Consider the following 14,593-nt stretch of genomic DNA (forward strand, 5'->3'; position numbering starts at 1 on the left):
CCCAAGTCAGACACAGCAGGAGGGAGGCACTGGCTTTTGAATCAAGTCCGCCTGGCTCCGCAGCCCACTCTTTCTAGAAACTGCACAGCTGCCCAGCTAACACCAATCCCACCCCTCCAGGGGCTCTACCCCATCTCAGCAGGGCTCAGAGCTAGACAAGCTCAGACCTCAGAGTGGCTCTCGACTCCACCACCTGCCAGACGCCCTGTGTCTCTCCAGCCCACATCCTAGGGTCCCTGGCTCTGTGCTTTGGAGTCTCAGTCCTCTACCCAACTTCTAGATCCTCCCAAAAGCCAGCACCTTCAGAGCCAAGAGCCTGATCTTCCAAAAAACCAGACCCACAGGAGGCCAGGATGGAGCTGTCAGCCCTCTTCTGTCCCCACCCCCAGTGAACATGGGTAGAGCTTTGATGTCAAAAAGAACACAGGGACAGGGGCCAGAACACCTACGCTCCCTTTCCCAGTCGCTTCACGCTCCGAAGCCTCGGTTTCTCCATCTGTAAGAAGATGACAACACTCTCTTATTCCCCAAGTGAAAGAATTATGAAATGATGGCTCAGTGTCTGTATCTTAATACCCTGTGCCATTACATAATCGCTCAGAGCTGCAGCCACCTCTGGCTCCGAAGAAGTCATTCTGTGCCTATTAAAGGACTAATCCCCATAAGCATTCCTGGAAATGAGAAACCCATTGTGCGTGGCTTCCAGGCTCACCTGTCCTTCCCTTGGCCTTTGACTCCTGCAAGGCTGAATTTTTCTCCCATCAGGATCCCAGATTGTCCTCAGGGAGCCCTCCGGCTGGTTCATTCCCGCAGTGACCCCTGAGTACTCTTGGCCCTCCCTCTCTTCCCCTTTTCCTCCTCCTCATTTTGGACTGTCCCCATCCAGGAAGCTAAAGGAGAAGGTTTAGGGAACAAAGTTTTGCCCAGTTTTCCAGTTGTGCTCTGATCCCCGGAGCTCTGTAGGGTGAGGAGGAAGAGACCAGAGAGGGGGAGTGGAGGCCTCAGAAAGTCAGGACAGCTGGATTCTACGCCAGCTCTGCCACCAGCCAGCAGTCACCCTGGGCAAGTTACCTTTCTCACTGCGAAAAGGGAACAGTAAACCCTGCCTACATCATGGGGTAGTATAAGGAATCTATGAGATGACACCTTCAAACATTCTTGACACAATATACAGTAGTTTTCAGTGATGGAGAATGACCATCGCTACCCAATGCAGAACTTGCCATGAAAGAACATATGGTTCTCCATCATTTCTCACCAGAGTCTCATCTCCCAAGGGAAGGGAGAAGAGAAAGCAACCCTGTTGAGCACCTCTTATCTGTCACACTCGGTGATAGATGGGTTATGACAGTGGTCAGCAAATTCATTAGTCAACAGAGCGGCAAACCGTGGCTCACGAGCCGCATGTGGCTCGCGAGCCGCAATTTGCCGACCACTGGGCTCTGATATTTGAATTAGGCCCATTTCACAGATGAGGAAACTGAGGTTCAGAGAGATCAAATGATCTGCCAGAATGATGCAGCTGGAAGTGATGAAGACAAGGCCTCCTCTCCTTTCTCTCTGCTCCCCACCCCTCCACGGGGTTATGGTGGAGGGGGGGCACAGGCTTGCAGCCTCTCATTCAGACTCAAGGAAAGGACCCAGCCAAGAAGATAGTGTTTCTGATTTGTCACTAGAAACCAGCGAGTAAACTCCGTCCATGCCAGGGCTTTCCCAGGACACACCTGTATGAGCAGCAGCCATTCCCCCACAGAGCTCTGTTCCCGGAAAGCAGGACAGCAGCCAGGGCTGGGCTGTCTGGGATTTGTTTAGTTATCTGACCAGGTGAGGCCCGGTGATGAGCAGGCCACACCCTGCCTCGCCACCTCTGCCTCATCCATCACTCCTTGGGAAGGGCTCTCTGACCACAGCTGGAGATCAAGGTTCTCCCCGGCCTGTACCCATGGATCCCTTTAACTACTCACTGGTTAAGCAAGGAGCTAAGTTGAGTTTACAGGATGTCCATATGCGACCTGAGAGGAAGTGTGAACAGACTGTGCCAGCAATGACCTTGGCAAGCAGAGGATGCACGTGCCCTGCTAGTGTGTGAGCAGTGTGTGCCCACATTCCTAGGAGTGCGGCTGTGTAACCCACTAGATGTGTGTGTGTGGGGGGGGATGTCTGTGCAGAATCCTTCATCACTTCTATGGTGTGTTGTGTGCCCTGTTAGGTGTGCTTGGAGGCATGGAGGACTGTGCCCAGCCCCGACTACCTCTGTGCCCATGTGTTGGTGTATTATGTTAGAGGTGTACTCAACCAACTCTGTGTGGACACATATGTTTGTGTGTGTGTCCTGCAGAGATATGAGCTAGTGGACACTCCCGCCAAGTGTCCACACACGTTTGTGTGTTTGGAATGCCCTTGCACAGCGGCGTGTGTCCTGTGAGAAGGAACGGGACCCAGCCGGGGCTGGCACGGGCGGGAACGTGCGGGTGTGCGTCCTGCGTGTCCCTGCTCAGCTCGCCGCTTGTCCTGCGACCGCGCGTGAGTGGAAGGCTCCCAGGTGGCCCTGCCCTCCCGTGTGTGCGCGCGCGGGGTCCCGGGCCGGCGTGCGCGCGGTGTGAGCGCTAGTGAGTGCGGCGCTCGGCTCGCTCGGCTCCGGCTCCTCCGGCTCCGGCTCCGCGCCGCCCGCGCAGCCCGCACACTCGCACTGCTTGGTTGCTGCCCGGTGACGCGGCTGGGCCCGCCCCCTGCCTGCTGGCCCCTGGCACTCACTCGCGCCCGCCGCCGCCGAGCAGGTAGCCGCCGCGTCAGGGCCGTCCCGGGGGCGCCGCCGGCGCTGCCCACACCCGCGCCGCGCTCCGCCGGCTTGCTGAGCCGCCCCCGGCCGGGGCTGCGCCAGACCAGGCCGGGCCGCGCCCGGGCGGGACCGCGCTGCCTGCATGACCCTCCGGCGGCGCGGGGAGAAGGCGACCATCAGCATCCAGGAGCATATGGCCATCGACGTGTGCCCCGGCCCCATCCGGCCCATCAAGCAGATCTCCGACTACTTCCCCCGCTTCCCACGGGGCCTGCCCCCGGACGCGGGGCCCCGAGCCGCTGCGCCCCCGGACGCCCCCGCGCGCCCGGCCGCGACTGGCGCTGGCCGCAGCAGCCCCTCCGACGGCGCCCGCGACGACGAGGAGGACGTGGACCAGCTCTTCGGAGCCTACGGCGCCAGCCCGGGCCCCAGCCCCGGCCCCAGCCCCGCGCGGCCGCCCGCCAAGCCGCCCGAGGAGGAGCTGGACGCCGACGGCTACGAGTCCGACGACTGCAGTAAGTTTCCAACTCGCCGCCTTCGCACCCTCTCCCGTGGCTCCTCTTCCCACGCGCTCCCGACCTCGTGGGCCCTCGGACCGCCTGCGGTCCCCGTGCCCTCGGCATGCATCCCCCGCTGGGTCTCGGCCCGTCGCCCGGTCCTCGCGCGCCCTGCCGACCCAGCCCGGCACCTCCCTCCACCCGAACTGGAGGGGTGAGAAGTTTGGGGGCGCCCCCTGGGGGTATCCCATTTCCGAGGCCCGGCTCCCTGGAACCCGCGCCGCACCCCGTCTCGGCTTGAGCTCGGGCGCGGGCGGCGGCTTTTGTTCCCGGGAAGGGCGGAGCTGCGCCCTGGGAGACACCAGTTGCTGCCGCCTGCGCGGTAGCTGTGTGCCGGGAGCCTGCTGCGGGCCGGCTCGGGGCCGAGGGTTGGACTGGAGCAGCGGGAGGAGGGGGCCAGGGGCCGGGCTGGCCTCCGGGTGGGCCCGGCGGCCCGCAGAGCGCGGCGGTTTTGCTGGCGCGCGGGCCGAGGACCGAGGACTGCGGGGCTGCTTGTCCTTTGGAAAAACCTTGGCGGTTCCTTCTCCGGGTTCGTGGACCCTGCCGCTGCGCTCGCAGGGCCGCCGGCCTTCGCCCACCTGTTACGCCCGCTTCCCCGCCCGCCCCCCCATGCAGGCCAAGAAGCCCCCCCCCCCCCCCCCAGCCCGCGCCTCCTTCTCCCGGGACTGAGCCCTGAGCCCCAGCGAGTAGGCGAGCACCCGGGTCCCCGGGGCCGAGGCCGGGGGCAGGCGCTTCTGGCGCCTTTCGCGTCTCTGAGGGTGCCTGCCCCGCCCGACCCGGACTGCAGGGGACACGGAGGCTGAAGAGGTCGCTACCCGGTGCTCAATGGGTTTGAGTCGGATGGGAGTGGGGAGCGGGGAGCGCTACTTGCAAGGCCCCCAGCCCAGCTGTAGCCCAGCCACGTCATTCTCAGCCCTGGAAAACCGGCGTCAAACGCCAACCTTGCCCAGGATGTGGACCTTTTGGAGCAGGGGTCACTCGCGGGCGTCGCCAAGGCCCACCGGGCCCCATCCCCCCGCGCAGCGCAGGGCTGCTCCTGGCTCGGGTGCTCACTGGGGCCTCGGGCTGGGGGGTCTGGCGTGCCCTCCAGCATAAAATGTGCCTTTGACGCTGATGGTGGGGGTTATCAGCCCTACGGGGTGGGAGGGGGAGGGGCGGCGGTCTCCCATCGCCCTACCTGGGAGGCCCAGTGGAGTGAGCCCAGAAGCCCATCAGCTGAGGTGGGTCAGAGCCCAGGCCTGTGTGGGAAAACTGCCTTCTATGCACTTTCCCTGGGCCTGGACCACAGCCCTGCAGCCAGAGGCTGGCGTATTGAGGCCCTGCCCCCCGACTACCCGCATCAGAGGGGAGCAGTCCTCTCCCCCCACTTCTCTGCCAGCTGGGGAAATGGAATTGGGAGAGTTTATTGGCCTCGGGGCTGTGCCTGGATCTTCCCCACTCCCAGTTCCTGGTGCCTTGGGCAAAGTGCACCCGCACCCCCTCACTTGCTGCACCTCTAGGTGGTCCTAACTGGGACCCAAGTCCCCCCTTTGGATGTGCTGAATCCAAAATCACCTCGGGAAGAAGGGATGGGGAACTTGTTCTGTTTGCAGCATCTTTCCTTCCAATCCGAGGGAGGGGGCAGGGCAGGCACGGCTTCTGCCTGAGCTTCAGGCAGCCCTCCAAGTGCCACAAGGGTCCTCTGGATAACATACAACAGAGGTGAGAAACGTGGCGTTTCTTTCGCTGTCCCTGAACCCACAGGCAAGGAGAGGACCAGAAAAGTCCAAACTCAGGCCAGCTGCCACATCTCCAGTCCATCAACTCAGCACTCCTCAGAGCACTGCTCTCGCAGCAGAGGGGCAACAGGGCTGGGGCCTGGGTCCAGAGAGCCCACGTGTCCTCGCAGGAGACAGACTCACTTGGGGTCAGCGGTCCAAGGCAAACCTGGACACCACCTTGCCAGCCTGAACCGTGAGCTGGTCACACCCCTATCGCCAGGGCACTCTGCTGGAGAGAATGTGGCTGAGCCAGGGCCAGCTTGGGCCCCTTCATCCCCTTCAAGGGGCAGCCCACCATCAGTCGCTGAGCAAACATCCCAGGCATGGGAACACAGAAATCCTGGCTCCTGTCTGCCGAGGGACCAAGTTCTGGGGCAGAATTGCTCTCCACCCAGTACCCCAGGCCACCGTCGCCTCTTGGCTCTGACGACCAGATCCCTGGGATAAGCCTAAATGATTCAAGCCAGATGGTTCTTTACAGCTTTAGCCAGGGTTATGCTATTTGCTGCCCTAATTATTGGATTAGCTCTCTTCTAACAAAAAGAAATTAGGGCGGTTGGTCTGTTGTCCAAGGCCAAGAGTGAAGCGCGGTTTATCTATCCGGCCTTTTCTTCCTTCCCTTAAAGCTCATCCTTTATAAGTCACCTCAGGGCACAAGCACCACGTTGACATGTTCCAAACTGATCTAATCGAGGAGTGTTGCTGGGGAGAAAAGGCAGTGAGTGTTGGAGGCAGAAGTGCCCTCTCCCCAGTGGTCCACAGTGTGTCTACCTGAGCTGGACTCTGAGGCTTGCTGCCCTCCGGACGGGCCCTATGGCCCACCCTCTTTATGTTCCTCTTTCCTGCCTCCCCACTCTCCACCTGTGGAAACCCAGTCCATTCTTCAAAACTGTAATGACTAGGATGCTTTGGGTTGCAAGTAACAGAAAACTCAAATGTGTTAAACACTAAGGACTGTTGAGGTTGGTGGCGCTGGGTACATGTATACAGCAACTCATCAGCAACACCAGGAGTGTGGTTCTGTCTGTCTTTCCACGAGGCCACGCTCATGTCCTCTCAGGCTGTCCTCCCTCATGGCCCGAGGTGGCCGCTGCAGATGCAACCATCACATGTAGTAATAGGACCCTAACTCTTTAAAAATATATGTATTTTTATTGATTTCAGAGAGGAAGGGAGAGGGAGAGAGAGATAGAAACATCAGTGATGAGAGAGCACACTGATTGGCTGCCACCTGCACTGCACACCCCACACTGGGTATCAAGCCCGCAAGCCAGGCATATGCTCTGATCAGGAATCAAACTGCGACCTCCGGTTCATAGGTCGATGCTCAACCACTGAGCCACGCCGGCAGGGCAGGATCCTAACTTTGATAAGGGTCAGTTTCCTCTCCCATGTCTCAGTTTAAGAGTGAGGAAATCTCTCCCAGAGTCCTCAAGAGACCTGTGTTTCTGCCTCACTGGCCAGGATTGCATCACGTGCCCATGTTTACGCCTGCCGTGCCAGATTCTGCCCGGGCTGGGCAGGACTGATGCCATGCAGGCCTGGAGCAAGAAAGGAGTGGGGAATCGCCGTTAGGCCTGCCCCAAAGGCCCTCAGCTGGGGCCACTTCCTGGGCCCACTAGCAATGATTCCCTTCCTTTGAACCAGTCATGTTCTGCCCGGACCGTATTTTTATGCACCCAACATCTCAAGGCCAGCTCTGTGTCAGGCACTGTGCTGGGCATGGAGGCTCAAGGATGACGGAGACACAGGCTCCGTCATCAGGGCGTTTATGGAAATCAAAAGGCACAAATAGCCCAGCAGTGAGGACAGGAAGGCAGGAACCCAATGCCCAGCACTGGCTTGCAGAGTTCACCACAGGGAAGACTCTACTCAGAGGCTGGAGGGAGGGAGGAAGCCGACGGGTAGAGTGGAGGGAGGAAGGGCGGTGCTCCTGGTGGAGGGACTGCCCAGCACGGGTGCCGAGGTGTAGGAAACAGCCCAGCGGAGGCAGAGCAGTAGGTTAAGTGGCTGGAGTAAAGGGGAAAGATTAACAATGAGGCCAAAGACATCACATCTCAGAAGAGCCAAGGGCTTGAATGCCACACGGAGGAGGGTGAGATGAGTCCAGGAGGCAGCGGAGAACTGGAACAGCTTAAAGCAGGGGCACGAGTAGATGTATAAAAGCCCACCCTCTGCCTCTGAGGTCCTGGAAACGGGGATGTACGGCTCATTCTTCTTTGTCCCCTTGCAGCCCCCAACTCCGTGCCTCAGTTTCTCCAGTTACAAAATGTTTTCAATTCAGGCTTGATCATGTTTGTGGCTCTTGCCATAGGTTTTTTAAACTTTTTGAGAGGCTGACATTTTTCTTAAAAACAAAAACAAAAACAGGGTCGATTTTCTATGCCCAAGGGTGTCCGGGTGAGGAAAGTCCAAGTGCAAACCAAGGTCAAAATGATGCCGTTGGTCTTCATCGGCAGAGCAGAGGGACCTTCAGCCTTAGAGGAACCGACAGGGGCTTGAGCTTGCTTGTCTCTGAATTAGCCCCATTAAAGCTCTATAATTACCAACAAGCGGGTGACAACTCTCCAAGGCCCATTAGTGACCAACCCTCATTATTTTTCCAAGGATGTATACTTTAGCCAAGACGTGTGATTTGAGTGACTCAAGGGCAAGACCCCACGGCTCACACAGACCAGCACCTTCACCTGCCCTGAGGGCCCTCCTCACCCGACCACAAGCCCGGGTGCATTTCCGACTCGGAGGCCCCTGTGCAGGGCACGGCCAAGCCCTTCCCGGTCCCCAAGAGCAATTCTGCTTTTCTCTGTTTTCTCCAGGGCATCCTCCTGAGATGTCAGCTAAACTAAGTGGCAGACAAAACATTTCAGAAGCCGTGGGCTGTCAGGCGGGAACTATCGGGATGGCAATGACGAGGCCTGGATTCTGTGTCCGGCTCTGCTGTGCCACCCTGAACAGGTCACCTCCCCTCTCTGAGCCTCGTTTCTCTGAATGGGAAATGAAGACTTTGGACTATAAACTCCCTGAGAGAGCTCCCATCACTGGCAAGTCTCTAAAAACGGTGACTGAGCTTCTATTTATAAACCATTTTTTCTTACAAATCTCACATTGGAGTTCAAAGAAATTCGTCAACCTCGCCCTGGGGCGACACTAGACATGCTGTTCCTTCCGGGAAAGTGATAACAGGTGTCTGTTCCACTGAGCGGCGTAGGCCTCCTTAGATGGGGATGTCTGGGGACCCAGTGGAAGGGGATCCTCTCTCCTCCTGGGGCTGGTCCCCGGTGGGACACAGGTGGCCCCTCCATCTCACTGGCTTGTCTTCTCTGGGATTGGGAAACCTCAGGGGTCATGGGGTGTGCATGTTAACATGCGGGCATCACACCAAAGAGCAGCTGGGGAGAGAGTAGGTTTGAATGGACCGGCCATGTGGATTGAACATCTGCTCTTTGCTGGTGTCCCAGGCGTGGCCAAGGCATGGTCCCTGCTCTCGGGAGGCTGATGTCTAGGGTTAGCAAACCGCGGATAGGCCTGAACTGAATAGCAGAATGACCGAGAGTCGTGTAAAGCCAACAGCTTTGGAGAATATCGTTATAGAAGCATAGACCTGGAGAACGTTGGGCCCGTGGCTGTTGGACTATGGGAGCTGTTAGAGGCATGGTGATGTATGCCTCGCGCACAGTACCCTGCCCACCTCACAGGGAGCTAGGAATGCAGGCAGCAAAGGGCCAGACACAGCCTTAAAGCAACAGTCGACTCAGGAAAAAGGCCCTTAGGCTCCACTCAAGACTCTTAGTTTGGACACCGTTCTAACAAGCATTCTCACCTGGTTTCATAGGCTAAGCAAGTAGCTGTTGAATAGGAGGGAGCCGTGCTAGCAGATGCGAGTCCTTTAACAGGAGTTTGAAGCCAGTGGCAAAGCTGGGTGCAGAAAAAGGAGGAAAACCTCAAAAAGAGTGGCCAACCAGGGTCACGTGGTGGAGGAATCATCTCACACCCGCTTCCGTGTCTGTGCTGTGACTGTGACACAGAACAGTCACCGTCGTCACAGCAATGACTCAGGTTATTCAGGAAAGTGTAAGTGACCAGTTGTGTCTTCCACACTCACAGCGCCGGGGAGGGGAGTGATCCAGTTTGGAACGAGTTCATTCCAGAAGGTGTCTCAGCGGGGCAAGTACAGTTTTCTAGAAAAGTCACTGAAATGGCTCTGCTCTTCTATAATTATCTACTGAGCGCTTTCTATGTCCCAGGTGTGTTTTAAAGCACGCTGCTGGGAGGTGGGTCTTAGGGCGTCGCCATCTTGCAGAGGAAACTGAGGCAGAGAGAGGCTAGATACGCTGCCAGAGGCCACACAACAAGGAAGTGCAGAGGCGGGATTTGAACCAGGGCCATGTGCCCTCCAGGCGAGAACAGAGATGCTGAGCGGGGTGCCTTATCCTGGGTGAGGACCTACAGAGCAAGACACACCTGCCTCGGTGCCATCACCTCAGAACAAAGGGCAGCCCCACATGCACAGGCCGTAATTTGCCCATTTCTCTGCAGCCCCACAACTTTGCCAGGGCCAGTCAGTGTGGCTCAGTGGTTGAGCATCGACCTGTGAACCAGGAGGTCACAGTTCGATGGTTCGATTCCTGGTCAGGGCACATGCCCGGGTTGTGGGCTCAATCCCCAGTAGCGGGTATGCAGGAGGCAGCCCATCAGTGATCCTCTCTCATCATTGATGTTTCTATCTCTCTCTCCCTCTCCCTTCCTCTCTGAAATCAATTTTTAAAAAAATAACTCTGCCAGGCCTGGGCCCCTGTGTGAGCCCAGGGATCTGCGGGCGGTATGGTCCCTGTAACATCTACTCAGCTCTGCCATGGTTATAGTGAGCAGGTGTCTGTGCTTCAGATATAAATGGGTGGGCGTGGCCGGACTTGGCCAGTGGGCCATAGTTGGATCTAGCCCAGCCTTGGGCAAACTACGGCCCGCGGGCCGGATCCGGCTGTTCTATCCGGTTCTCTTGCTCTCCCCTCCGCTCCTTTACTTTGAATTTATATTATTTTACACAAACACTACATCCATGCTTTTGTTCCGGCCCTCCGGTCCAGTTTAAGAACCCATTGTGGCCCTCGAGTCAAAAAGTTTGCCCACCCCTGACCTAGCCCCATGTTGGGTGCCCTGACCTCCCCCAGCACCACTCCAGCCACTCAGCCCCCAACGTTCTGGCTGGCTTGTGGTTGGAATGCCCTTTTCCCAGCCCCACTGAAGCATCCCCTCCTCCAGGAAGCATTCCCTGATAGCCACAATTCACATCAAGATCAGGTATCACCCATCCCTCTTGGCCCACCAGACTCTGTTATGGCAAAGTCTTTTCATCTGTTCCTCCCATCAAGCCGTGCTTTCCTGGGGGTGGGAACTATGCCTTAGTATCTTCATCCCAAGAGTGTGCATATTGTAGACACTCGGCAAGGAAGAAATGAATGAATGAATGAATGAATGAATGAATGAGGTGCCAGTTGACCAGCCCAGCAGGCTTTGCAGGATCGGGGCTTCTAAAGACATCCTATGAATGTGCGCTCTGCGGTCCAGAGGCTTGCCCCAAGGTCTGCCCCCACCACAGCTCTCATCCTCGTGCTGGGAGCTACATCGACGTGGGAGGCCACAGCTGCCATGATTGCCCCCCGAGCGTGGCAGCTGCACCCAATTATTGCTGCATTCTCTGCCCAGCCCTTGGGAATCGCCCGCTGCCTCATGGGCTTGGTGGTAACAGCATGAGGATGCAGCTGGCTCCTCAACGCCGCCCCAGGCCCCCAAGGGACCAGAGACCAGGGAGCCGCCCCCTGAGTGTTGCTGGGAGGTGGGTGAGGAGATCAGACAATCAGCCTGCCCGGGCCTGCAGCCTCACAAAGCCTGGTCTCCTGCCCTCTCACGTAATCCTTGTGATACTTAACAGGAGAGGGAAACTGAGGCTGGAACCCAGACTGTCAGTTGCTCAAGGAGGACAGGAACTCCTTCAGCTGAGTGCCCAGTACATGTGGGTGCCACATTGGACCAACCACAGGTTAGACTCCACAGCACGGAGTTTAGGGGCCTGGGCTGTGCAGCTGACCATCGGGGTTTGACTCTGGGGCCTCTATTCACAATGACGGGGTGGTTGACCTAGCCTCTCTGAGCCTCAGCCCCTCATCTAGAAGGCGGGGAGACGATCGCTCACTTCCCAGGCGTGGAGGGACTGGGAAGCTGGCGGAGGGATTGGCGTGCAGTAGGTGCCCAGTTGGCGGCAGTCCCTGTGGGCACTGGCACCGCCCGATCCCACGAAGGTGGGTGATGCTTCTCCCCGTGCGGCCGATGCATGACCTGAGCCCTCCTCTGTCCGCAGCCGCCCTGGGCACGCTGGACTTCAGCCTCCTGTACGACCAGGAGAACAACGCCCTGCACTGCACCATCAGCAAGGCCAAGGTAGGCCGCGGGCTCGCTGTCCCAGGCGCGGCTCCTGGAGGAGGGGCTGAGGCGGAAGGCCAGTCCTCCCGGTTCCTGTGGGGCCTGGTGGTGTCCGTGCGTGGGAGCAGGGCAGGGAGGGAATGTTTGCCTAAATCATCTCAGCTGCCCTTAAAAGCCCTGCTGAGGGAGGCGTTTGGGGAAGGAGCAGCATCAGAGAGAAGAGAATGAGAGGGCAGAGACCTGGGCGGGGCTTCAGGGGACAGAGGCCCCTAAGCTGGGGAGGGGGCTGTTGGGAGCGGGAAGGGTGCCCCTCTGGGCACTGAGACCACGCCAGGCGGGGGATTAATGTCCTAGCGTCCGCGCCTGGCCCTGTTCTCTGGGTTGGGGCCGTGGGTGGTCCTGCCCCTGGGGCTTGGCTAGCGTCAGCTCTGTTCTCAGCCACGCTGTTCCCTTCACCCCACACACATCGCTCCCTCGGGGAGGAAGGTGCCAACGCTGATGTTCTCTCGCAAGGTAAGGGCGGTAGTGCAGCCTAGTAGGGCCTCCAGTAGAGCCGTGGGAGGGCCTGGGCCTGGCTCAGAGCAAGACGCTGCCTGGGCCCAGGCCCCACCCCTAGTCCCCCACCCTGCCAGCCTTGCTGCCCGCCCTCCCACTCTGCCTGGCTCTGCCCACCCAGAGGGACAGGCTGCCTGCTCCTGCCCCCGCCGTGCCCCACCCGACTCGGGCCACCACACTGGCCTGCCGTGGCAGTGGTGAGTATCGTCCACTTTGGGCCTGGGCCCTCGTTGGGTACCTGGAGGCCTGCTCGCTCCATCCTGAGCCCGTCCTCTGGGGGCTGCGCGGGCAGTGATGCGGGGCAGGCCCAGCCTCCCGTGGCAGGGGCTCCAGACCCGCCCCTGGTACAGAATCTGGTGACCCCCAGCTGTGCCCAGGTGGAGGGCAGACTGCGAAGTTCAAACAGATCCCTCGCTCTCCCTCCACCAGCTTTATGCAGGTGCCCAGGCTTGGGGGCCGAATGGGCACTGGCTGCCAGCCACTCGGCCAGAGCCATCCCTTCTCCCCATCCCAGACACCAGGCCCTCCCGCCCTGTGTGCCCCATCTTCCCAACCTGGCCCAGCGCGGCTGTGCAGGTGTGGTGGGGTATGGACGTGTGTGCACAGGTCTCTGGGCACCTTGTGTGCACACATATGTGTGTTCATTTAGGAGTGTGTCACGCAAGGCATTTGAGGTGGGGGATGGGAGGACCCTGAGCCATGGCAGCTCCCTGGTCTCCAGGTCAATCACCTGCTTAGATCCACGTCTGAAGGGCAGGGGGTGTCATAGGGATGGGAGGAGCTGCGGCTCCGGGTTGTGGTTTGGGGAGGAGGCTGAGGCAGGGCTGACAGGCAGAGCCCCTCAGGGGACGCTGGGAGGAGGCCAGATGTCCTGGCCTGGACCCTAGTCTGGCCACCTTCCCCCTGAGTAAGCACAGCAGCTTCAGTCTGCTCATCTGTAAAATAGGGTTAATCATCCCCACCTGCGTGGTGGGTGAGCTGTCCATGATTAGGTCCATGATTAGTACCTAGTGCCGTCCTGGGGGTGGTGCCAGGGGGAGGCCCCACCCCCATGCATGGACACATGGGCTCATACCCACAGAGGAACTAAGAAAACTGGCAGACCACCAGCCTGGGCACTTCCTGGGAGCAGGCCAGAGGCTGGGAGAGGGCCTTGTGTTTGAAGGACCGCCTGGTTGCCATGGTGCACACAGAGCCTTAGAGCCAGCCTCGGCCCAGAGCCGGCCCGCGGGGCAGGGCAGAGCGCAGATACCCCACCCCGCCCTCAACCCTCCTCTGGCTTCTCCCCAGGGGGGTGGGGGGAGCTAGCATGTAGAGAAAGGGGAGCAGCCCCCTGCTGTCCAGGCCCTTGGTCAGCATTACCTCCTCAACTCTCACTCCCGCCCGGGGAGGTGAGAGCTACTCACCCCTTTCACAGACGCTAAACTGAGGCCCAGGAGACCCAGGAACTCCTCCCCCTTACCCAGGCCATAGTGCAGGAGCTGCCCTCCACAGCCTGTGTGCCCCCTCCCAGAAGCAGAGCAGGCGGTGGGCGTGCCCACCTGGGAGCTCCTTTAACCAAGGTGGGAGCAGGGGCAGAAGAGCGCAGCCCCCCTCAGAGTGGGCCGGGTCATGAGCAACCAACCAGCAGTTCCACTGGGGCTGCCAGCTCGGCCTGCACACGCCACGCCTGCCTCCCTGCTTCCTGCGCACCAGCCCAGAAGGAGAAAATGCAATTTCAGAATCGGGAGCAGGCGTGAGGTCAGCTAAGCCCCGTCTGCTCAGGCCTCATGGTTCCCTGGGCACTGACTGTCCAGCATGAGTGAGGGCTGCCATCTTGTGGAGGGACCCTCTGTGGGCGGCCAGCTAGCTGCATGGCCTCCACAACACGCATGCAGGGAGCTGTGGCAAATCGAGAGAGAGAGAGAGAGAGAGAGAGAGAGAGAGAGAGAGAGAGAAACGCTCCTGGTCTCCAGGACGCACATTTTTCTACAGCCCCGAGGGAAGCATGTGGCTGAGTGGACAGGCAGGCATGTGGATGTAGGGTCAGCGAGGGAAGTTTTGTTTCGGCAGCGGGCAGGGTTGGGGGGCGGGGGTGTTAGGAAGAAGGAAGGGCCTGACCAAAGCAGGGTAATGAGGGCCTCCTGCAGGGAAAGGTGAGTCACCTGGCCTCCATGTTAAGGAGAATGGAAAGAGAAAGGCTGCCCTGGACAGGATGTTGGGGGAGGGGAGATGACACCAGCATCCTCACTGCCCCATCCTCAGAGTGGGGGGGCTGCTGTGAGGCGGGTCATGACTGGACTCAGCCTGGTGCTTAGGGAACAAGGGGTGCCTGCTCACCAGCACCTGGAGGCCTGGCTGCTCTGTGTCCCCAACGCCCGGCTCACAGCCTTTGCTGTTCTCTGCTCAGGGCCTGAAGCCAATGGACCACAACGGGCTGGCAGACCCCTATGTCAAGCTGCACCTGCTGCCGGGAGCCAGTAAGGTAAGGGGGGCTGTCCTAGGCTGCCAACCAGCTCTGCCCGCTGTGGCGGGCCCAGGCCGGC

General features: G+C 59.4%; 1 protein-coding gene across 1 annotated transcript in view; it reads left to right on the top strand.

The window, feature by feature from the left end:
- Window positions 1–2,592: 2,592 nt before the first annotated feature.
- DOC2B (double C2 domain beta) overlaps window positions 2,593–14,593 on the top strand; it is a 40,769-nt gene continuing 28,768 nt past the window's right edge. The window contains exons 1-3 of the mRNA XM_080679992.1: window positions 2,593–3,294; window positions 11,452–11,531; window positions 14,458–14,532. Of these exons, the coding sequence (XP_080536118.1) occupies window positions 2,922–3,294; window positions 11,452–11,531; window positions 14,458–14,532 (528 nt within the window). The 5' untranslated portion in view covers window positions 2,593–2,921. The remainder of the gene's footprint in view (window positions 3,295–11,451; window positions 11,532–14,457; window positions 14,533–14,593) is intronic.

Source organism: Plecotus auritus (assembly GCF_963455305.1).
Source record: "Plecotus auritus genome assembly, chromosome: 7".
NCBI lineage: Eukaryota > Metazoa > Chordata > Mammalia > Chiroptera > Vespertilionidae > Plecotus > Plecotus auritus.